Source organism: Poecile atricapillus, chromosome 21, assembly GCF_030490865.1.
Source record: "Poecile atricapillus isolate bPoeAtr1 chromosome 21, bPoeAtr1.hap1, whole genome shotgun sequence".
Taxonomy (NCBI): domain Eukaryota; kingdom Metazoa; phylum Chordata; class Aves; order Passeriformes; family Paridae; genus Poecile; species Poecile atricapillus.
The window spans coordinates 2314657-2339241 of record NC_081269.1 but is presented as its reverse complement, the minus strand read 5'-3'; the positions used below and the strand labels follow the sequence as shown (position 1 = coordinate 2339241).

Here is a 24585-nt window from a genome sequence, read left to right as displayed (position 1 = left end):
TTTGTCCCATTCACTGTGATGTTAAAGATGACAAAATAAATCGTGGAGGATGGGGATGGGGAGTGGCCACCATCAGGAGACCCCTGGGGGAATGGGGACCTGGGATGGGGCAGAGCTGGCCTGGAGGGGTTCCACAGAACCCTCCCTGTCCTGGCCTCAGGCAAAGCTCAGCTCCCCCAGCACAGGGGTGACAGATTCCACTCGCAGCAACAGAGCTGTAATTCATTCTTTTTATTAAAAGAAATTGAGGTAAGTGAAATACTTCAGCACCAGCGAGAACCGTTCGTACCCAGGGGGCTTCCCCCACCTGGTGACCCCCCACACACACCTGGGGCCATCACAGGAGCTGCTGCCACAGGGCCCCAGCAGGGCCAGAGCCCCCAGGCCAGGGCCAGACCCCGGTGTCACCCCACAGGTTTTTCTGGAGCTGTTTTAGCCCCAGGTGAAGCAGGGCCTGGGGTGGTGCTGGAGCACTGGAATGGGGGAGCTGCTCTGCACTGGGCTGTGGGCACGGGGACAGCACCCACTGCACCTGCACATGTCCTGCAAAGGGACTCTGGTGACACCACGGGGGAGCCCTGGAGGCAGGGGAGGAGCCCACAGGTCCCGGTCCTGCCTGGCTGACACATTCTCTGTCTGTGTGTCCTGCTGCAGCCCACCCTGGCGTAAGCAAAAGCATCTTTGGGGCTTGTTCAGGGGGCTCTAGTGGGGGAAAAAAAAAAATCTCTTCAATCAAATTAGGGTTCTTAACTATTAAGAAAAAGCAAGTCCTGCAGGTGGCCGAGCTCTGCTGGCCACGGGCAGGGGGGCAGCGACCCCGGGCTGGCACCTCCAGTCACTGGCACCACAGGCAGAAGGGCTGCATTGCACTTCGGGAGCAAACAAGGAGAGGTGAGAGGCACTGGCAGCATCATTGATTCATTCTCTCATAAAAACAGCCCTTCTGATGTACCACACTTCTGCCATCCAGCCCTTCCTGCTGTACCAAAGGAGGGGCTGTAAAATCTGAAACTCTTCCAGGACCATCATTGGTGAGCCCGGGAGTGGCCAGACCCAGCTCTGTAACAGGAGCTGTGTGTGAGGGGTGGGCTGTGCTTCCCTCCAGCACTGCAGCTTCTCTCAGCTTTTGTTACATAAAAAACTTGTACAAAGAAGTTGTGGATCTGGGCAGCTGTCAACCCTTCCTGCACTTGCCTGACACCCAATTAATCCTGACCATTGGAATGAGATACCAAACCCAACATTTTTTCCCATTCCCAGGTAAGAGTGGCCCCTCCCCAGCCAAGCACAGGCAGCTCTGGGGCAGGGCAGGATGCTGGAGAAAAGCTCTCCTCAGATCCTCAGAGATTTCCTTCTGCAGTTCCAAGCCCACTGGGGGATTTGGCTCTGTCCTTTCTCCCCCCTCACCTCAGCTGCCTGGATCTGGCTCCTGCTGCCTGCAGGAAAGGGATGAGCACTTACAGCAGGGATACACAGCGGGGCTGCCCCGTCTGCTCTCCCTGAGAACATCGGGAAGGGAGAGCAGAAACGCTGAGCAGCTGCACTTTGGTCTCTTGTACCTCCTCCCAGAAGGGCCTTTCACACAATTCACAGCCTGTTCTAAAGGAATTGGGCACAAAGGCAAAGCCAGGGGGGTTCAGCCCCCAAAATCCTGCCCCCCAAAAGCCTTCACAGCCCTGGGGAGCCTGGGAGCCTCCTGGGGGCACGGGGCCAGCCCTGGCCACAGCAGCCAAAGGCTGGTTTTACTCCACCTACGAGACAAGACAGACATGGGACACACAAATCAAATCACCACTGACAGAGGGTGACACACAAATCACCACTGACAGAGCCAGGGGCTGCGGGGGTCCCCAGAGAGGGGACAGGGAGACATTGGCACTTGTCAGCACAGAGCTGCTGCTGCTGCGGGGCACGGGGAGGAGAGGAGAGGAGGGCAGGGTGTCCCTGCAGGGCCAGGGGTGTCCCTGGAAGGTCAGGGATGTCCCTGCAGGGCCCTGCCACGCCAAGGCCTCGCGGTACCGGAGCACCCAGCCCCGCTCTGGTCAATAAATAAGGTACAGGAGGACAGCGGGGACTCAGTTCCGCAGGTGCTTGTGTTTATACATTTGCCTCGTGTCCCTGGCCAAAGGACACGCTTCCTCTGGTCAGCCTGATCTGAAAAAATAAAACTGTCACTGCAGCAGCGTTCCCTGAGGCTCCCCGTGGCAGCCGAGCAGACAAAGGGCAGTTCCCAGCTGCGGGGCTCTCCTGGCGGCGCCGGGCAGGGGCAGCCTGGGCTGGAGGCTCTTACGTGGAGGAAGGCGAGTCCATTGTGGAGAGGATCCGCACCACCTCGGCTCGCTGGGTGGGGGAGATGTGCTGGGTCATGTGCACGATGGAATCCATGGCAACCTCGGGATTGGCCTGGACCAGGCTGCAAAGAGGACACAGGGGAGTGAGGCAGCTCCGGAGCTGCCAGCAGGAATTCCAGGGGGCTGGAATGTGGGGCTGGGAGGGGACACGGCCCCGGGTGGCCAGCGAGGGGCAGGAGCCCTGGAGCCGTCCCTGGTCCCACCCACGGCCCCTCCCTGCACCCACCTCCGGATCTGCTTGAGCACGTAATCCCTGGAGATGTATTTGATGTTCTCCTCCACCACCGAGCGAACGCCCTCCTCCTCCGTCAGCTGCTTCTCCAGCCACTCCACCAGGTCCTTGTTGCTGTCCCACAGGTAGGCCTGCCAAAAAACCCCACATTCACCCCACAGCTCCTGGACTGGCAGCTGGGGGTGACACATCTGGGGATCCCCACAAACACACCTAACAGGCAGCACAAGTTCAAAGATTATTTCTTTCTTTTGCATCCTGCCATAATTGTGATGGAAGGGGACCAAGGAGGTGCTTGGTCAGCAGAGAATGAGCTGCAGCAATCCCAGGAGCTGTCCCAGATAAATCCCAGTTTCCCTGGTTATCAGCTCCCCAAATTCTGGTGGAACACGGCTGACCTGAGATGCAGCTGCTCCAGGGATTCTCCCAGGGCTAAATCACCCGTGGGTCCCCATCACCTGCAGCCTGTCCCTGTGCTGGTGTCCCCAGCAACCCTGGGACCCCTGACCCAGGCAGCTCCTCGGGCAGCTCCTGGAACCCTGAGCCCCTTTTTGCCTTTCACAAGATCATTTCACCTGATATTTGCTAGATAGTTGGCTGTGTAATAACTCAGGAGTGGGTGAGCCCCTAACAGCCTTCTCTCCTCTCCTCTCATTTTCTTTACAAATCATTTAAGAATCGTTTTGTTAATGGTTTCCGGAAAAGCAAGTACTGCCATTAGCACTCATTCATATTTATGTCATTTTATTTGGGTAATTAAACACAAAGCTCCTCATTTAAAGGTGCACTATCCCTCTCTGTTATCACTAACCAAGTCAAAGGCAGAATGACAATGAGCTGGGGGCGGTGACTCGGCGGTGGCACCTCCCTGGCACCCCCTGCTGCAGCCAGAGCCTGCCCCAGCCCTGGACACAGAGCCAGGGAGCCGCTGGAAAAACATCTGGGATCAGAGTCCAAACATTCCCCCAGCACTGCCAAGGCCAGCACTGACCATGTCCCCAAGTGCCACATCCACACAGCTTTTAAATCCCGCCAGGGATGGGGACTCAGCACCGCCCTGGGCAGCTGTGCCAGGGCTGGGCAGCCCTTTCCATGGAGGAATTTCCCTTTCCATAGAGGAATTTCCTTTCCATGGAGGAATTTCCCTTTCCATGGAGGAGTTTCCCTTTCCATGGAGGAGTTTCCCTTTCCATGGAGGAATTTTCCCAATATCCAGCCTGAGCCTTGCCTGGCCCTGAGGCCGCTCCCTCTCCTGCTGCCCCTGGGAGCAGAGCCCCACACCCCTGAATGTCCCCTGCTCTCCCCTGACTGTCCCCTGCTCTCCCCTGACTGTCCCCTGCTCTCCCCTGGCTGTCCCCTGACTGTCCCCTGCTCTCCCCTGGCTGTCCCCTGACTGTCCCCTGCTCTCCCCTGGCTGTCCCTGGCTCTCCCCTGGCTCTCCCCTGGCTGTCCCTGGCTCTCCCCTGGCTGTCCCTGGCTCTCCCCTGGCTCTCCCCTGGCTGTCCCTGGCTCTCCCCTGACTGTCCCCTGCTCTCCCCTGGCTGTCCCGGGCTCTCCCCTGGCTGTCCCTGGCTCTCCCCTGGCTGTCCCCTGCTCTCCCCTGGCTGTCCCCTGCTCTCCCCTGGCTGTCCCCTGCTCTCCCCTGGCTGTCCCTGGCTCTCCCCTGGCTGTCCCGGGCTCTCCCCTGGCTGTCCCCTGCTCTCCCCTGGCTGTCCCCTGCTCTCCCCTGGCTGTCCCCTGCTCTCCCCTGCTGTCAGGAGTGCAGAGGTGACACCTTCCTCTGTCCCAGGCCAGTCCATTCCAGCCTGGCCTTGGAGCCTCCCAGGATCCAGGGCAGCCACAGCTCCTCTGGGAGCCTCTGCCAGGGCCTCCCCACCCTCCCAGGGAGGAATTTTTGTTTCAGAGCCCATCCCAGCCCCTGACACGTTTCAGAAAGCCCAGGATTATTTCATTTCTTTTCACAGGACGTCTCTGATTGTCTCAGCCCGGTGATGTCACTTCAAGATTTTGCTTATTTCATTGTTTTTCTCCTTTTTCTGATTTGAAACTCGCCAGGTTCCGCTCCCTGCCCGTGCCCCAACGCTCCCTGCATACAAAGGAAGGTTCCAGGGAAGGGGGGAAAAGCCAGCCCAGGAAGCTGCGATGCAGCCCCAGACCTGTGTAAAGCTCCATTTACCCAAGAATCCCAAAGCTTTTAGTTTAGGAGAATATTTAATACTCTTATTAATCATTTTTAATCCGTTTGCTTTTAATTAAGAAACAGCATGATGCTTCCCTATCAACATATGCCAGGGAGCAGATTAATTGTGGCTTAAGATAACTCTCCTTGATTGGTGTAATGTATTAGCTAACGAGCTGCCTGCTTTTGGAGAGCTCAGGCTCTACCTTGGAAAGGCTGCTGCCCTCCAGAGAACATCCCCCCCTTCCCTGGAACCCCTGGGTGTTGGGGACTTTAAAAACGGAATGAAAAAAAAATATAAATAAAAAATAAAGCAATGAAATAAAATAGAATTTAAAAAAATAAAGTAAAATACATAAAGTTAAGTAAAATAAAGTAAAATAAATAAAGTAGCATAAAGTAAAATAAAATGAATAAAATTATATGAAGTAGCACAGTGACAAAGTACAATGAAATAAATAAATAAGGTAAAATAAATAAAATTAGATGCAATAAAAATAGAATAAAATAGAATAGAATAAAATAAAATAAATAGAATAAAATAGAATAAAATAAAATAGAATAAAATTAAAATACCATAAAATAAAATAATAAAACAAAACAAAAAATAAAATAAATAAAAATAAAAAAATTAAAATAAAATAAAATAAAATAACACTGAGATTGGAGGCTGGTGACAAAACCAAGCCAAGAGCAGCTCCAGAGCTTGCCCTTCCTTCAGAGGCTGCAGGTTGAGCACAGCTGTAGCAGGAGCACCCAGGTCTGTGCTGTCCATCCCCATGTCCCCGTTCCCGAGGGAAGGAATGGCTGGCAGCCCTGGGAGGGGCTCAGGGTGGCCCTGGTGGCTCTGGGGACAGCAGGACAGGGCTGGGGGGACAAAGCCAGGCTGGGGGCTCCGCACTCACCTTCACCGTGCCCTCCACCTCCACGAACCAGCGGCGCAGCATGGCCTGGATCTGCCCATCCGTCAGCTCGGGGTTGGCCTCGTGGATCTTCCTCTTCACCACCTCCTCCAGCAGCAGCCGCCGCAGCCGCCAGTAGAAGAAGGTCCGGGAGGTTTTCCAGTCCAGGACGTCCTGCCCGGGCCGAGAGGGGGAAAGGAGTGAGGGAAACCCGGAGAAACAGACGCCTCCTTCCCCAAGGGAAACCCAGCCCTTCTGTCCCCCGGCAAAGGGAAGATCCCACGAGGGATTCCCAGCCTGGCACAGCCCCGGCTCCCCGGGAGCTCCGCAGCACCGGGAAGGGTCTGGCCCCGAGGCCACCCCGGGACACTCACGGTTATGGCCCCCTTCTCCTGCATCCTGCCCGGGGTGTCGTGCAGGTCAGCGAACTGCATGGCCACCTGCTGGTACATGGGGGCCAGGAACTCCTCCCGCTCCTTCAGCTTCGCCTCCAGCTCCTTCCTGTCCGCCGGGCTCAGCTCGGGGGTGCCTGAAACCACAAACAGCTCAGGGTGCCTGAAACCACACAGAGCTCAGGGTGCCTGAAACCACACAGAGCTCAGGGTGCCTGAAACCACAAACAGCTCAGGGTGCCTGAAACCACACAGAGCTCAGGGTGCCTGAAACCACAAACAGCTCAGGGTGCCTGAAACCACAAACAGCTCAGGGTGCCTGAAACCACAAACAGCTCAGGGTGCCTGAAACCACACAGAGCTCAGAGCTGGGGAACTTCAGGGTGCCTAAAACCACACAGAGCTCAGAACCAGGCTCAGCTCTGGCTGCAGCTCCAGGCCTTGGGAAAGCCAAAGGACAAACCCCAGAGCATCAGATCCCAGCAGTGCCTGGTGGATCTCTGTGTTCCAGCCTGGATTTTGTGCCACAGAGACCCAGGCAGGAGCTCTGAGGGTGTTTTCACCATGGAAACTCTGCTCCATTTAAATGCCAACGATCTAAGCCATCAATTAAGTGACATTTACGGGACTCACTCCTAAAAGAGAAAAATGTCCCAGCACACCTGAAACACAGAGCAGGGCACAGCACCTTCACCACTGCAGGTTCTCCTCTGGGCTGCTGCCTGCTCAGGGGCTCTGCAATCACAGCAGGAACCCCAAGCCACAACAGGAACCCCAAGCTTAAGGCAGAGGCTTCACAGAAACCCCAAGAAGGAGCAACTTCACCCCGTGCAGAATCCAAGTATATCCAAATTCTCTGTCACTGGGCCCAAATGGGCTCACAGAGGGTGATCAGACAAATTCATGCAAGGAAATTCCAGCACAGGCTCCTGAGCATGAAGATCAGACCTTAATCTGTTCTTGGGAAGCCTGTAAACCAGAGCTGGAAGCTGAGACAGCATCCTGGGGGCAGCAGCTGCTGCACCTGCAGCTCTTTCCATGGCTCATTCCCACAGACACGATAATCCAAGGCTGCTGGTCCAAAGGGAAGAGCTCCCTGGTGGCCTGAGCACTCCAGTGCCTGCTCTCACACCCCATTTATGTATTTTTCCAAGGCACAGGCTCTCCACACAAAGATCCTTCCCAGGGAAGGAATGTTTTTTTCTGTGCCTACCAATATAAATGTTACCTAACCCTTCAGATGCGAGTAAGAAGGTTTTAATTAAGAGAAGCTCCCCTTATAACCTTCAGAATAAAAAATTATCTATATTTATCCACGTTGAACTCCCAGGCTCCCTGGTTTTAATGGCAACACAAGCACTTAAGGCAGCCCCGCTGGTGAATTCCGGCCCCTGCCACCGAGTCCACCCAGCCAGGCCCGGTAATGATTTAGGTGAGATTAACAAATATGTCAATGTCTATTTTCTGCTTAATTTAAAAGCAGCGTCTATAAAGATTTTTGACTTCTGAACCCTGTTCTCCTGGAAGAAAGAAGGTAACAATGAGGAGGGGGGATAAAGAGTGATTATCCCATCATCGATCGTTTGTCAGGAGCATTTCTTATTCACTGGACTATTGTAAAAAGCTAAGCTCTCGATCAATCCCGTAAGCCCCCTGTACAATTAAATATCTTGGAATGGTTTTCTTTCTTTCCTAGTCAGATCTTGAGGCCTCAGGGTTTTTCAGAAAGCCTGGGCTTTATTTATTTATTTATTATGGAAAAAAATAAAAAACAAAATTTAAAAAAACACAGAAGAAAAGAAGTCTCCTTCCACAAATCTTACCCTGGCAAGGAGAGGGGAGTTAAAATATGGGATTCCTTTGCTCTAGAGGTACTTGACAGTTAATGAAACTGTTAAAGTTTAAATCATAGGAACATTATAGACCTCTAGGTATGGATTGGCTGCTAATCAATAGGGAAACAAAAGGAGCAGCGCTCTGAGACAGCTCCAGTGCACGAGGAGAGCGCCTGGCACGCAGGTGGGGCAGCACCAGGAGTGTGTGAGACCTTCCCACCCTGGCAGGGAGCACAGGGCAGGCTCCTGAAGTGCCATAAAATGTCCCCTCTCTCTTGGATGGCAGCTTCCTCCACAGCCTCCACATCTCTGTGGCTCCAGAGAGATCCTGCCAGGGTGGGAAGGGGCTGGGAAACATCTCAGTTCTGTTCCAAACACCTCCAGAGCCACCCCTGGCAGGGAACACCCCAACACCTCCTGCTTCTACATCCTTTTCTCTTTTTGTAAAGAGCAAAACTGCCCTAGCCAACTGGAAAGGATGTTCTGGGAATCAGCAGCTTTGGGGTCCCACCTCATTTCCACATCTGCAACAACAGCTCCCACCTGAATCTCAACTCCTCCTCTTCTGCCTTGAGCAAAATACTTGCCAGACATATTTTATTCTCTCCTGTGAGGGTGGGCAGGCCCTGGCACAGGTGCCCAGAGAAGCTGTGGCTGCCCCTGGATCCCTGGAAGTGCCCAAGGCCAGGCTGGGTGGGGCTTGGAGCAGCCTGGAACCCTGGTGGAGTTTTAGGGTTCCTTCTAATCCCAACCATCCTGGCATTCCATGAAATCCAGCAAAGGCAGCAAAAATGCCAAAGGTGTCCAGGCTGCCCAGGCCTCCCCCAGGGAGGGAGCTGCTCCAGAGGGGAGAGGGAAGGTCACAGGGAGCCACTCACGTCCCTGGAGAGCCAGGCATTTTTGGATTGTCTCTTGTTTCTTTAAATGAGACGGGCTGTAATTGCTTCACTAAATATTCAGCAGGATTTATGTCAGAAAGGTGCAGCATGAACAGCCAGTGAAGGTCACACATGCTCGTGGCACAGGCTGCAAATATCCTTGTACAGAATCCCTGTGATTCCCACCCTGGCCCTTCCCACTCTTTGCCCCTGAGGTCTCATTTCCAAATAGGTGAAGTGTGGCAGGGACATAATTCCAAAAAATTCCTGCTCCCAGTCCTCCTAGGAGGATATCCCAGGTGCCAAGTGCATGGAGGAGCAGAGGGAATGCAGGACTTGCTCCTGAAGCCTTGTGATTGTGAATTAACACCAATTTAAATGCAGCAGCACCTGGAAGCAGCTGCTGAAACCAGCATCACTCACAAAACAAAGTTACAGCCTGTGTTTATCCAACACCCCATGAGGGATGGAATCAAAAAAGCAGTGTTTCTCCCATATTTTCCTGAAAAACTGGAGTGGGAGTCAGTTTTAGTCCTGCACCCCAGAGAGTTTATTTTCAGAGAGGAACTGCTGTGCTGAGGTGGAGCTGAGCAATGAATACTTGAGCGTTCACTCATTATCTGGAATTGAAAGACAATTTTGGATGCTCTTTAGCCAAGTAAGGGGTGAACCAAGCCCCAGCAGCACAGACTGACTGTCCCAGGAAATGAAATAAATGAAATAAATAAAATTAGAGGCACATTCCAGCACACAGGATCAGCAAGGAGCACATTCCCACTATCACAACACGCATCAGGTGATGACTGGATGCTGCCTTCTTCCTACAAGAAACATGGAAATGCAATAGCCAGTCTTGCTGTACCTGGAGCCATTCTGCCATTCCTTTCACTCATATTCCACCTCATTTTTGCACCCATTTCCCTGCACCTCTGTCACAGAATCTGTGTGATGAGGCTTATTTTCACTCCACTCCAACATGTTTTAATCTAATTGTAATAAATAAATAAAACTGAATCTCTGTATTTATTTAAACAAGGCTTGCAGGCTGCACCGTTCCTACATTTCTGGGTGCTCCCTGTTGTCCCTGCACACCTTTTCCATGTGGGAATGTGGGAATCCTGCTCTGGGGCAGGATAAGGGCCACCCCCTCTCCCCCTGCCCTTTGCTGGAACAGCCCAACTCTGAGTGACACTTTAATAAACCACGGGGCTAATCAACATTTCAGCAATCGTGCTGGAGAATTGATAATGAACAGATTTATGTCAAATGATTCAATATCTGCCAGCCTCCCCTGCTCTCCCACTCCCCAACTGCCAAGTCCCAGCCCGGCGTGGGCTGGTGGGAGAGCATCTTCCTCGCACCGCTCTCAGAGCTCTGGGGAGGGATGACAGCCACTCAGGGGTTAAAGAGAGGCAGTGAACCCCCAGCTAATGAGTAAGAATTCAGCAGGCAGTGTAAGATAAATGGAGCTTTCTCTGCTTCTGCTGGAGTCAGCATGAACTGCGGCCCTGCGGCTTGTTTGTGGCAAATGGAGTGCGCGAAATATCAAAGGGCAGTGATCCAGAAGAAGACCGACTTTGACAAATTTTAAATTGGCCAGAAAGAAAACCAGCAAAAAAAAAAAAAAAAAAAGAAAAAAAAAAGAAAAAAAGAAAAAAAATAAAAATTATGCAATTCAGTGTGTCCTGCAATTGTGGCTTTCCTGCTCTGGTATGGAATTAGTGGCACAACAACAGCAGTGATCAGCCGATGCTGGGAGCAATTACGATCCATCTCAGGGAGATGCTTATCAGTGACTGAAGCTTTTAGAGCTCTCCCTATGTACAGTTGTAAGTGACTTGCTCTTGTGTTGCAGTCATTTTAATTAAAGTGTATGGAGTTTGCTGGGAGTAATTACCTTGTAGAGGAAGAGGGGGGGAAAAAGCCCCAGCCAGGCTCCTGCCTGCTCACACAGCGCTGGCTTTTTGGGGATGTGGCCAGGAAACTCTATCCCATCTTTCCCCTTGTGGTTTTTTTTCCAGTGTGCCACAGGATTCAAGGGTGGCCTGCAGGTGTGCTGCCCCCACAGAGGTGAGTGAAGGTGATGCTCTGCTTGCCCTGCCTCCAGGATTTCCACACTCCAGCCTTTGTCCGCAGCACTGGCGGTGGCTCCGCTCCTGGGGATGGATCCATCCCCCTGCCTGGAGCAGGGCTTGGTTTGCTGCTGGCACAGCCAGGGCTGGGAGGGGATGAAGGTGAACCCTGCAGGGTCATCATCTGCAGGGCCCAGCTGAGTGCTCAGCACATTCCCTGCCCTGAGCACACATCTGATTTCTCCTTCCCTGGAGACTCCTGCTCTCCCTGTCTCACAGACACCCGTGGGAGGGGGAGCTGGGGGTCCTGCCTGCCTGGGCAACTCCACTGAACACCTCCAGAGAGCTTTTTTACCCCATGACTTGGGGTAGTCACTGTCCCCTTGCTCCTAAAGGAACACTGTCAAGCCTGACAGAGGCCAAAAGTGAGGTTTTCTGAAAATAAGACTTGAAAACTGGGATTTAAGTCACAGAACAATAGAATGGTTTGAGTTGAAAAGGACTTTAAAGATCATTTCATTCCACTCCCTGCCATGGGCAGAGACACCTTCCACTATCCCAGAGCACCCCCTCACCCTTCACCCCGTATTATTCTCTTCCCAAGGCCTATCAGGAGGGTTGTTTTGTATATAAATTGTTGCCCTGCCATAAATTAAAAAAAAAAAAAAAAAAGCCAAATACTAAAATGTAACTGCAGCAATAGCCAGGATTTATCAGTCATTTGCAGAACATTTTTCCTCCTGAAGGATCCCAAAAGGCTTTATAAATTCAAGCCATACCCACATGGCACGCTTCTCCCTCCACTGAAATGTAGTCAATTTTGGAGGTAAAAGGAGGCTCTGTGAGATTATACTCTTATAGTAAGAGCCAGTAAAGAACTATTTAAAGAGCCTATTCCCCTGAGAGAGAACATATCTGATATTAAGTGCATTTTGCTGAACACTCTGTATTTTGGGATGTTGAGTGTACAGCAGGCACTGGGATCACTCGGAGTGGAAATAACACCAGCCTGGCACAGCCCCCCTGTTTACAGAGACATGGACAACATTCCTTATTCCCTTGAAACTGAAGAGCACACGGATATCATTACTGCAAACTACCTCAGACACTCAGTGACAGTCCAGCAGCCCAAAATGTCTTTGATCAAACCCTTTGTTACGTGAAACGATGCCCATTAAAGGTTTGGCCCACAAACCTTTAGCAAGCTGAGCAATTGCTGAGCTGGAAATTAGAGCCAGGCATCTGCAATGAGGGTCTGTTGTGAGATCCAGTCAATAAAATATAATAAAAAAGAGAAATCAGCTCAGAAAACACTATATTGCACAGCCTGGGTGTGCTGAGCACGCACGAGTATCATCTCACACGTACACACGTGCAGTGGTCTCATCTGGTTTTCCTGCCAAGTCACACAACAGTAAATATAAAACAGTAAATAAAAATGACAGTGACTCTGAGCAAATGGCTCAGTGCCCCTGGGAGGGGTGGCCCAGGTCCCACATACCGAGGCGCTCGGCCAGGCTGATGTACACCGGGTCCACCCTGCGCATCGTCTTCACCAGGTCCTTCCTGCGGAACCGGATCTCCACCGTCCCCTCCGGCTCCAGGATGCCTCCTCTGGAAAAGGAAACAGAGAGGCACCTCTTGCACCTGACTTTCAGGGCATCAGACACAAAGCTGAATGGTTCAGGGTTAGCTGGAGAGCGTGAGGACAGAGAATGGGGAGGGCGACACAACAAAGGAGAACTTTCAGCTCCGGTTTGTCCATGCTGGAAACGCAGACAAGGGACTGTCCTGGGAAACAAACCTGGGATTGTCCAGCCCCAGGGACACAAAGTGTCCCAGGCCACAGGGAGCACCCCAGGCAGCCCCAGCTGGTGACTCCTGGCACAGGGCTCCGTACCTGCTCTCTCTGTCCGCATACATCTCCATGTGCCGGGGGTTGATGGTGGGGTCGATCACCACCCAGGAGCCGCCGCGCAGCTCGCCCTGCGGCGGGATGTAGATGAGCACGGGCTGCCGGTACTCCCGCAGACCATCCACGATGTAGGCCCCAAACTTCAGCACCTGGTCATACATGTCTGGGCAAGGACAGGGAGATGGTCAGAGTGGCTGGGGAAGGACAGGGAGATGGTCAGAGTGGCTGGGCAAGGACACAGAGATGGTCAAACATGGCTGGAGAAGGACAAGGACACAGAGATGGTCAGAGTGGCTGGGGAAGGATAAGGACACAGAGATGGTCAGAGAGGCTGGGGAAGGATAAGGACACAGAGATGGTCAGAGTGGCTGGAGAAGGACACAGAGATGGTCAGAGTGGCTGGAGAAGGACACAGATGGTCAGGGTGGCTGGAGAAGGACAGGGAGATGGTCAGACATGGCTGGGAAGGACACAGAGATGGTCAGGGTGGCTGGGGAAGGAGAAGGACACAGAGATGGTCAGGGTGGCTGGAGAAGGACACAGAGATGGTCAGGGCAGCTGGAGAAGGACACAGAGATGGTCAGGGTGGCTGGGAAGGACACAGAGATGGTCAGAGTGGCTGGGGAAGGACAGTCACATGCCACATGGATAGACAAGGACACACAGCTGGTCAGACGTGGCAGGGACAAGGATACACAGCCTGGAGTCACAGCTCATCAGTGCCCCAACTTCACACACTTCCAGGGGTGGGGCAGCCACAGCTTCTCTGGGAACCTGTGCCAGGGCCTCAGCACCCTCACAGGGAGGGATTTCTACCTGATGTCCTGTCTGAATCTACCCTCCTCCAGGTTAATTTCATTCCCCCTGTCCCATCACTCCAGGCCCTTGGGAAAAGTCCCTCTCCAGCCTGCAGGATGTTCCCACATCAGTCCAGATGTGGGACCTCCTCTGTGGAAATCCACTCTGGAGACTTTCCACAAAAGCACATCCATGCCAGGGCTGCAGGCCCTCAGTTCACACCAGGTGCCCTGGGGATGGTCCATCCCTGACTTCCCAGCCCACAAGCATTCCCACAGTTTGGGAAATCAGGCTGGGTACATCTGTACTGCCCAATCTCAGACTTACTGCGCTGGACCTCTCCCACAACTCATGTCATGTGAATAAAATGCACCTAAGGGCAGCAGAGCTTTTCCAGATCTTCATAAAAATGTGTGTGGGGAGGGATGGGGAAGAGCACTCCGCTTTTCCTCCATTAAAATTTGTTTAAGGCACTTTGCTCAAAATTAATAAGAACAACTCCACTGTGTAAAGACAGTACATTGAAAATATCAGCCCCAAAGGTGATTTAAATAAAAGAGGAAAAGGGAAGGCAGAAGAATTTCTATGAGATGATATAGTTTCTAATGGATACAGTTTGTAATGGAAACGGGCACTCTTGAATATATATATTTTGTTACATATAATTATATCTAGAAGTATTAAATCAAAATACAAGAAATGAAAAATAGTTATTAGGCTCATCTAGCCCACCTCTTTGTTCACACAGGACCGTTTCTTCCACAGTGCTTTTGAAAGCTCCCATTTAGAAACCCCAAACAATCAATCTACTGCTTCTTTAGGGGCATTTCCACAGCCAAATAGATGAGATTTCCCTCAGAACTCAGCCAAACTTCCCCTCCCTCCCCATTAATTTCATGTCACTACCCCCTGTACCACCCTACACCATGCCTGCACTCCTCCAGGCTCCCTGCAAACAGCAGCAGGATTCTCAGTGGGGTTTATCCTCAGACAGGAGGCATCCATCCATCCATCCATCCATCCCTCATCCATCCATCCATCCATCCATCCATCCATCCATCCATCCATCCCTCACCTCTCTTCCAGCCCCCTCCATCATTTGAGTTTTTAGCTTGGACCCTCCCAGTTTGCCTCATTTTTTCTGGCCATTAAAATACCAGTGCAGAGAAAATTAAGGAGCTGTATTTATGTACCTCACACCTGCTGCAACAGGAACAGCCTGAAAACACTGAGACACTTTTATTCATCTAAAATCCTTCTATCCCTCGAGAAAAGCCTCATTTCTGGGGAAGAGAGAGACTCCAGCCAAGGTCCCTTTGTCATTTAACACTCATTTTAGTGGTAAGCATTAACATGAACATAATTAAGCAATTGACTCTTGGGGAAACACACTCTTTTATATTTTAAATATAAAATATACAAACATACATAAATATATATTAGTACCACTAATAGGTACCACTGATAGGATCTCTCCATTTCATTTCCAAGGTCATTGCCCAAACACCCAAAAAAAGGAATTTCATGTTATTTAAAAGGTATCAAATGCTGACAAAAGGAAGAACAATTTATTCCCTCTAATTGGGAATAAACATAAATCCTAGCAGAGACAGTGAGGACTAAGAACCAAACAAAACTCCAACCTTCCCCTTTGTCCTGAGCAAAGAAAAAGACTCAAAAGGGGTGACAAATTTATTACTAATTATACAATTATTTTATTATGTAGTGCTAGTAATAAACCACTTGAAGTACTTTCAGCTAATTCTAGTGTTAAGAAAATAATTGCTTGATTCAAATTATTTTAACTGAATTAATTCTTTACTAGACATTTTTTACTAGTGCTACATAATAAAATAATTGTGTAATTAGCAATACATTTTTCACTCCTGCCATGGGTATATATTTTACTCAGGTGAAGTGCAGAGAAGAGCAGCACTAATTGTTTGAGCAGGGCAGAGGGAGGAGGAGCAGAGAAATTGGGGGAACTTGATGCTTTCTCACAGCTCCAAAGCTCCCTCAGGTTCCTCAGGTGTCACCAGGAAAGGATTTTATTCCCCAGCTGGTCAGGGAAGCATTTCTGTGCCTATGGATCTTTTGGGATCAGCCTTCCAGGAGGATGAACCTCACCCCTCCATGGTCCCTCTCGGGACTTCAGTGCCCTGGGATGTCCCAGCAGCCTTGGGATCCTGATTAAATAGCTGATTAAACCCTAATATTTGTTATTAAATAAAACCAAGTGCTTTGCACTCTCAACACTTCAGCAGGGCTGGTGGAGCTGCTGCTGCTCCTGGGGCTGGAGTCACCCCTGGTGCCCCCAGACCTGTAAAATCTGCTGAGGAGCGTTCTCCTCCCCAAAAGCCATGACCAAAGGGTCCTCATGGTGCTCCAGGCCACAATTTCCTGCGTTAAGTTAAACCTCAGCCTAACCTGAGCAACCTGGCCTGGTGAGAGGTGCTGCTGTCCATGGCAGTGAGGAGATCTGGGGCTCCCAGCAGCAGATCTCTCGAGGAGGAGAGGCTGCAGGATGTCCCCAGGAGAGCTGGGGCTGCAGGAGGGTGGGCCCTTCCCTGCTGCTGCCCCCAGCCCAGAGCCACCCCCAGGGACACACAGCCCTGCAGGTGTCCCCATCCCCATCCCCATCCCCTGTGTGCATCAATCCTGGCAGCCAGAGCCCTCCCAGAGCCCTCCCAGAGCCAGAGATCTGCTGGAGCTGGAGCAGAGCCTGGCTGCGACATCAGCTGGGACCTGGACAATTCTGGCCAAGACACACAAGCCAGCACCCAGCTCCAAACCAGCCTCTCCACACCACTCAATTCTTATCATTATTATCATTATTATTCTTTTTTTATTGTTATTTATCACCTGTCCCGGGCAAAAAGGAGAAGTGAAACAGGAGCCCCCGGCGGCGAGCGGGGTTTAATGTCGGGGGATTTGCATGTGATCAAACCCTCCCTCCCGAGCCCAGGACCCTGCTGCTAATTTCCAGGGAATTTCACGCTTGATGTCTCCCCGTCGTGGGTCACCGCCGGTTCGCCCAAATAAACCCCTGCCAAATGGCTCCTCCATCGGAATATTCCAGCCAGTTTTTCATAATTTAATTTTGCATTATGCTCAGGAGCCTTCTGGCCACGGAGAGAGCTCGTTGGGGAAGCCACCACCACCACGAGCTGCCTTTATTTAGGGTGTTATTTATTTATTTTACAGCAGGAATCAGACCTCCCAGGCTGACTAGGAAAGTGGGGGTTTAATTTTTTCCCTTTTTTTTTTTTTTCCCCCTCCCCCTTCACTAATGTCAATTTTCAGCATAGCAAGAGCTGTCTCTAATCTTTTCCTACTCATTACACACAATTTTGGAGTCATTTTACCCACAGTGCAGTCGGCTCCTGGCAGTGTGTTTGTGTGCACTGAGGGGTGGCATAATTGTTTATTTTCCCTCCCTGCATAATCCCCAGCCAGCACTGAAACCAAAACTGCAAACAACTCCCCAAGGGACACCGAGAGTGTCAGGAGACACCAGCAGTAAGCAGGAGGCTGGAAAATGCAAGGAGCAAGGTGCAAAAATGGCTCTGTCCTTCCCTCCTCCTCCTCCTGCCAGCTGGCTGGAATAACCTGGGATATGCAGTATAAATATTAACATCCTCGTGCTGCCTGTTCCACCCAACTCCAAAGCTAAAACTCCTCAGCTTCTGAGGAACCCAGCAAGGCCAGATCAGCATTTTAAGGTAAAACAATATTTAAGGACTAAATGAGGTAAATAAATACCTCAACAACTTCCCAGCGAGTTCTGTGGCTGGGGAAACAACTCCTGTAGGGAGTGCAGTAGCAGCACATGGAGCAGAATCCACCCTCAAAGGCCATGGGTATTTTCCAGAGGGAAAAATTTTGCCCTTTGCATCTGCAAACTCAAACCCTGTGCCCAGCTGAGGAGCCAGCAGAGCCCAGCAGCCTCTGCCACCCTGAGAATTTCCACCAGCTCAGTGCTCCTGCAACTTCTCTCAGCCAGGTAAGAGGCCCTGATCTCATCTTTTAGTTCAAATTTGATAGTATCAATCTCACATCCTTGGCACTTCACAACATTTCAAGCAGCACTCTGTGGTGCTCTGAGCAGCCAAGACAGAGCCAAAACCACCCCAGGACAGCTCCAAAGTGCTGCTTTACCTTTCATTCCCCCAGAGAAGCCTCTCCAGTTTGCAAAGACCATCAGGGGCAGCCCTTCCCTGTTGAAGTCCTTGATTGCCTCGGCTGTTTTGAAGGCAGAGTCAGGGAACCACACCTGCCCAGCCTGCTGGATTATCTGGTGGGAAGAAAAATCCACTGTCAGACCTTGAAGCACATTAATGTAACACACAGGAGGATCATCAGGAGCTGAGATGTGGGATAAACAGTGAGGAACATGGCACGTGAAATGGGTGGGACTTGCTTGGCCACGAGAAAATTGGGACAATCCTTTTGTCACCAGCTTCAACAGCAGCATTGCCATTAATTCAGCCAAGAAAATATGTAATAAGTATGGACAGCCTGACTGTGATGCTGTAAGGAGGAGAAGGAGAGGGGAAAGAAAAGGACATGGAGAGGAGAAAACCCTGGAGAGATGAAGCAGGGCCAGGGCTGTGAAATCAGGCAGAGGAAGAGCAAAATGTCAGAGCAGGAAGGCCCTGGAACACTCCAGTCACAGCAAGAGAGCAGGGAAGTGATTTTTGCTTGTCACATCCCCTGGGCCATAATCCCTGCCCCTCCCCTGAGCCCTGAGGGAAGCAGAGCTGCTGGGGATGTGTCTCCTGCAGGAATGGTCACACAACAGCCCAGGCACTGCTCCCAGCTCTGCTCCCAGCTCTGCTCCCAGCTCTGCTCCCAGCTCTGCCCCCAGCTCTGCTCCCACCACTGCTCCCAGCTCTGCCCCCACCTCTGCTCCCACCACTGCCCCCAGCTCTGCTCCCACCACTGCTCCCACCACTGCCCCCAGCTCTGCTTCCACCACTGCTTCCACCACTGCCCCCAGCTCTGCCCCCAGCTCTGCCCCCAGCTCTGCCCCCACCACTGCCCCCACCACTGCCCCCACCACTGCCCCCAGCTCTGCTCCCAGCTCTGCTCCCACCACTGCCCCCAGCTCTGCTCCCAGCTCTGCTCCCAGCTCTGCCCCCAGCACTGCTCCCAGCTCTGCTCCCAGCTCTGCCCCCACCACTGCCCCCAGCTCTGCCCCCAGCTCTGCCCCCACCACTGCTCCCACCACTGCCCCCAGCTCTGCTCCCAGCTCTGCCCCCAGCTCTGCTCCCAGCTCTGCCCCCACCACTGCCCCCACCACTGCCCCCAGCTCTGCCCCCACCACTGCTCCCACCACTGCCCCCAGCTCTGCCCCCAGCTCTGCTCCCACCACTGCTTCCACCACTGCCCCCAGCTCTGCCCCCAGCTCTGCTCCCACCACTGCCCCCAGCTCTGCCCCCACCACTGCCAGGCACTCCCGACTCTCAGCATGGGCTGCACATCCAGGGAAAGGAAGGAAGGAATCCCACCTGGACAGGGGCTCCCTCCACAGGGACATCAGTAGAGGACAAATGGACAGGAGCACATGGCCCACCCACCTTGGCCTCTGAGTCCAGGTTTGCAGGATCAGCAGGAATGCTGAGCTCCACCGTCCTCGTTTCTACGGCAACCACTCCTACAGGTATTCCTCCCAGCCTGCAAACAGGTGAGACACATCAAATTCCCATCCTGCTCCTACACATTCCAACACACATCAAATTCCCATCCTGCTCCTGCACATCCCAACACAGACACATCAAATTCCCATCCTGCTCCTGCACATCCCAACACAGACACATCAAATTCCCATCCTGCTCTTGCACATCCCAACACAGACACATCAAATTCCCATCCTGCTCCTGCACATCCCAACACAGACACATCAAATTCCCATCCTGCTCCTACACATCCCAACACAGACACATCAAATTCCCATCCTGCTCCTACACATCCCAACACCCAGGACAGACAAACAGGAGCAGCGTTGTGGACTTTTGCAGAGTCAAGGCACAAGGCTGGAGAGTTCCAGAGAAGTCACAGTTCTCAAAGCAAAATCTATTCCAAAAATGAGCACATTCCCCTCTAAAAATTAAACAGAATAAACCAAACCCAGATTTTGAGCAGTAAATCCATGTGTCCAGCACCTTTTGCCTGCCATCACCCAGATTTTGGTACCGATGGTCTTGAGAAATCAGAGAGTCCCAGAACGGGTTGGGAGGGACTTTAAACACTCTCTGTGTTTTGTCCAGATGTGCTGCTGCAGGGTGACTGCCAGGTGGGTGCAGGGACACAGGGATGAGCAGGGACACAGGGACACCAGGGGTGGGCAGGGACACCAGGGACGGGCAGGGACACCAGGGACGGGCAGGGACACCAGGGACGGGCAGGGACACCAGGGACGGGCAGGGACACAGGGAGGGTGCCCAGCTCTGCCTGCCAGGGCAGCCAGGCGCTCCTGCACACAAAAGCCACTGACACCACACTGCCAGGACAGTCCCAGCAGAGCCCCTGTTCCCTCCCCAGCCACCCCAAGCTGATGAGACACAAACAGGCAGGGAAGAGCCAGGGCCCATGTGCACTGAGGGGCTGGAAATATTCCCATTCCCTATGATTAAGGGTCTGCTGGAACCCCGTAATTGCAGAAGCCGTCTTAAATCGGTAACTTATAACTTCTATATTAGGGCCCATGTGACCTAATAAAGAACATCTTTATCCAAGTATTACAGTTATTTATTGAACTTGAAAACAGCTCAAAACAACTTCTGTTTTCCATAATACTTCATATAAATTTTATCAGGCTAGCACATGAAGATGCTACATCTTGTTTTATAGTGTGTCCCTGGACAAGTTGCCATAGAATAATAAAAGACAATTTACAGCCAACAGCACACATATTCCAAACATACATACAAGAGATGAGTTTTGGCAGCACTTACAGTAACAATCCCAGAAGAATACATTCATATTTGTTTTTTTCAAAGTGCCACTGCTTTTGAAAGGAGTCTGTTTCATTTGTGTTATATATCCCTGCTGTGTGAGAGTCCAAAGCCACTTGGAATTTGCCAGAAGAAAGGAACTGTGCAAGTGAAGTGAGCATGGACAGAGAGCTTCTGGCTTTGCCAAATCATTGATTTCCATCCTTGGCACACTGCTTAGCCTGGAAGCCTTTAAATTATAGAATTATAGAGCCAAGGAGTGGGTTGGAAGGGACCTTAAAGGTCATCTCATCCCTTTCTTTCCAACTCTTTCTATTAAATAGATATACATACACATAGAGAAATAAATAATCACAGGAATGTTGTGTTCTAGAGAAATGCAAAGCATAGCCCAAACTCAATTTCTACAATTGTCCAGAACACTTCAGAACTTACCTTGCTCTCCCCACCACGACTGTCTGTGCCCAGGGCTGCATGATCTCCATGAACGAGCCATGGTCGAAGAACCCGCTCAGCCACTGCCCTTTCTGATCTAAAGGGAAGGGAAAAAAGGGAAATATCAAAGGAGGAAGGAGAGAGGGCAAAAAAAAAACAGAATATCAAAGCAGCAACTCAAACTTGCTTAAAAATGCCAACTGGAGAACATGGCACTGTCTTTTTATTTATTTAATTTTAAATAGATGACAATACAAGGGAGCATTAGACAGCTGAGCATTTGTCTGCCTTCAGCCATCATGTCTTATTTCATTTCCTAGTCTGCATAAAGACAGCAATTTATCAGCAAAAGCATCATTTATTGTTAAACGATGGGGTTCGGAGAGCAGAGGGACTTCCCATGCTTTTAAATAAATAACTCTGCTTTTTTCAAGACTACAAACATTTGTCAAAAGGCAGTAAAGTCATTAAAGATGGTTTTTAACACATCTATTTTAAAACTTATCTCATATTCTTCTCTTGATCCTGCCTAATCTTTCCTTGAAAGAAGGAATGTTGAAGAAACCCAGGAACTAAATACGAAAATTTCAACAATATTTTAGAGCCAGTAACAGAAATCACAACTCTCTGCGGACACCTGCTTTGCACTGGGGTTTTGGGAAGTTCTGCATAAAAATAACCCACAAAAAAATCCCTCCAAACCCCCAAATCCCTCCCAGCTTCCCCCCTTGGCACAGAGCTCCCGAGGAACTCTTTCCTCTGAACAAGCACCTCTGCTTCTACAAACCCAAGTCCAAAACCAATTAAAAAGTGGAGATCCAAGCACGCTAACCTCTGCTGACTTAAACAGGATGGAGAGTGTTTTATCAAGCCCAAACTTGTAATTACTGTGTTCTACATTCCTTGCCTCTGTGGCCCCACTGTAAAATGTGACCATCCATTTCAAAATTATCTCTTTATCGCGAGCCCGAAGCTGATCGTTTAGATTCTGGCCTCGTGTCGGGCGTCAGTTTGAAGAATATCACGGCAATATCTCCTCTAATAAATGGCTTTAACTTTTCACCTAGGAGATATCTGCTTTAACTTATCACAGGGAATCATCTGCTTTCCTTAACGCTTCCACTAAATTAAAATCTGAAGTCACTCGATTTGGAAGCCGGCGTTTGCGGCGCCCAGACAGCTGGATGAATTGCTTGAGAGATGATGAAAAAATATTATCCAAAACCAGAAAACTTAGTTTATCACAAATCTCATTTTAGCCCCCCAAACTCATTAATAACAGCAGGAGTAATGGTCACCCAGTTTGCAGCTTGTACCTACACAAGGCTGCACAACCACAGTGGTGCCAACACAGCTCCCCAAGATCTGCAGGACTGTTGTGATTCCTTTAACTTACAGACCCTCTGTGGAGGGGCTTTCCCTTAAATCATAAAAAAAAATCCATAAAAGTAACTATTCTAAGTAAATATTTCATCTATAAAAGTATGGTGTCCTTGAGCACTCAGGATTTATATGCTACTTTTAGCTAGTGTTTATAAATAATATTATAGATGAACATTATTATAAATTGTAAGTTATATATATAATATAATATTACAGATGAACATTATTATATATAATATATATAATGTATAGTATATATATAATATATTCATTAATATTCTTATTATTTCACATTATATACTTATATGTACTCTAAATTATATTATAAATGCAATATTTATATATTATATCTGTATTGCTTAGAACTAATTATTTTGCAGACTCTGAAATATATTTGGGTTGCAGACATCTGGCAAAGAGCCTTGAAACAAGAGGAGCTGCTGCATCTCCTGGCCATACTTGGGTTGGGGCGTCCAGCCAGCATCCAGCGAGGGTCATAGGGGGTCTTGGTGGGAACAAAGTCGATGGTTCTGTCTATGGGATCCTTGGCTTTCAGGATGGGCACAGGGCTGTGGATGTTCTAAGGGAAAAAGGAAAATATTGAAGGAAGTGAAGTGAGAGCCCCCTTTCCCAAAACCCTGCGAATAAAGGCAGCAGTGGCACCTCTGCAGGCCCAGGAATTACCTTTGGCATGTAGGAAAGCCACTGCAGGATGGTGTAGACTCCTTCAAAGTCATCACAGACAGTGTCATGTGTCACCCCGTTGTTGTGCATGATCTGGATCCCTCCCAGCTGGTTGTTGGAGGTGTAAACTTCCCGTCCAAGCACCTGGGGAAAGAAAAATGGGAAAGCCATCAGTGCTGGGATGTGACCAGGAGGTGCTGGCTGAGGAGGTGCTCACAAACCCATCCCTGCAGCACCTCAGGATCACATGGGAATGAGAAGGATGGAGCCAATCTCTCACAGCACAGCCTCCCGAGCCCTGTGTGCAGGTAAGAGCTGCTGAACAACGATCCCTAGAGAACAGAGGGCAGGGAGAGCCGGGATACTGGGTAGGAATTGCTCCCCAGGAGGGTGGGGTGCCCAGAGAAGCTGTGGATGCCCCTGGAAGTGTCCAAGGCAAGGCTGGATGGGGCTTGGAGCAGCCTGGGACAGTGTTTCATAAAGTTTCATATCTGCATGTTTAGTCGAACAAAAGGGTCTCTGTTTATCACAGAAGGTGTCCCTGCCCATGGCACTGGATCTTTAAGGTTCTCCCAGCCCGAACCATTCTGGATTCTACAATCCCCAAGGGAAATGATATCAGTGGAGAAACTGAGGCAGTTTTCCCACTCGCCTTCCCCAAGCAGCAGAGTGACCAAAGCCCACAAGTGCTGAGCCCAGCTCAGCTCATTAATCCCAAATTGCTCCAAGGAAACTGTAGGGTGGACATATTTAAATGCATAACTGAGGGGTAAAAAAAAAACAGACAAAGGCTCAGCAGCTCCTTTGAGAGGCTGGACAGCAGCAGGCTGGGGCTCCTCATTCTCCTGCACAGCTCCATCTCTAATCTGAGCCTGGGCAGCGCAGCTCTTTTCTCATTCTCCTGCTGTCTCTTCCCATTTGCCCTCTCCCTGACTGATACACTGATCTCTCGGTCACTTGGCTTTCTGCTCCACTGACTCCATATTACTAATAACACCTCTGCCACGGCCAGTTTACCTCATGAAGGCAGGAGCACATCATTACAAAATAAACTCATAACTTTGACATTCCAGCAAATACACGCCGTTTGTTATTTTTATGGGTTGAGTCTTTCTAACAGACAGAGGACATTACACACCTGCTTCATTTGGATCTTAAAAACCCCCTCAAATGCACACAACCAGCCTGGCCTCCCCCAGACACCCAGCACAGCTCATTCTGGAGACAGAGGAGCTGGCAGATGCCAGTCAAGGTTTATGTACAGAAGAAAACCATGCACAGATGTCACAGAACTCATCCCCAAATATAGAACTCAGCGTGTGTTTTAGCACAGGGGTGTTCCTGGGTCTCCCTTCTGAGCTCAAACACCTTCCTCCTCCTCTAACAAAATCAGTGCCAAGCAAAGCCACGGTAGAGAAGACAGCAGCACAGATTTAGGTTCGAGGATAAGAAAAGCCCAGATGCCAGGCACAAGCCTAGCTAAACGCTTCCCACAGAGGAAAATAAAAATAAAGAGGATTTAAACTCCCCCTCTCTGAACTAATGCAAACGCATGTACATGCAAAATGGGCCT

At 50.5% G+C, this 24585-nt stretch overlaps 1 protein-coding gene across 4 annotated transcripts in view; it reads right to left on the bottom strand.

The window, feature by feature from the left end:
* Positions 1 to 216: 216 nt before the first annotated feature.
* The window catches only part of ACACA (acetyl-CoA carboxylase alpha), a 100711-nt gene continuing 76342 nt past the window's right edge, over positions 217 to 24585 (bottom strand). For all 4 annotated transcript variants that reach the window (XM_058854430.1, XM_058854428.1, XM_058854429.1 and 1 more), the window contains 11 exons: positions 23013 to 23156; positions 22788 to 22908; positions 20946 to 21042; positions 19134 to 19230; positions 17713 to 17848; positions 12742 to 12919; positions 12343 to 12455; positions 6039 to 6193; positions 5668 to 5838; positions 2578 to 2714; positions 217 to 2413 (listed from right to left, as the gene is read on the bottom strand). In XM_058854430.1, coding sequence (XP_058710413.1) covers positions 2287 to 2413; positions 2578 to 2714; positions 5668 to 5838; positions 6039 to 6193; positions 12343 to 12455; positions 12742 to 12919; positions 17713 to 17848; positions 19134 to 19230; positions 20946 to 21042; positions 22788 to 22908; positions 23013 to 23156 — 1476 coding nt within the window. In that variant the 3' untranslated portion in view covers positions 217 to 2286. The remainder of the gene's footprint in view (positions 2414 to 2577; positions 2715 to 5667; positions 5839 to 6038; positions 6194 to 12342; positions 12456 to 12741; positions 12920 to 17712; positions 17849 to 19133; positions 19231 to 20945; positions 21043 to 22787; positions 22909 to 23012; positions 23157 to 24585) is intronic.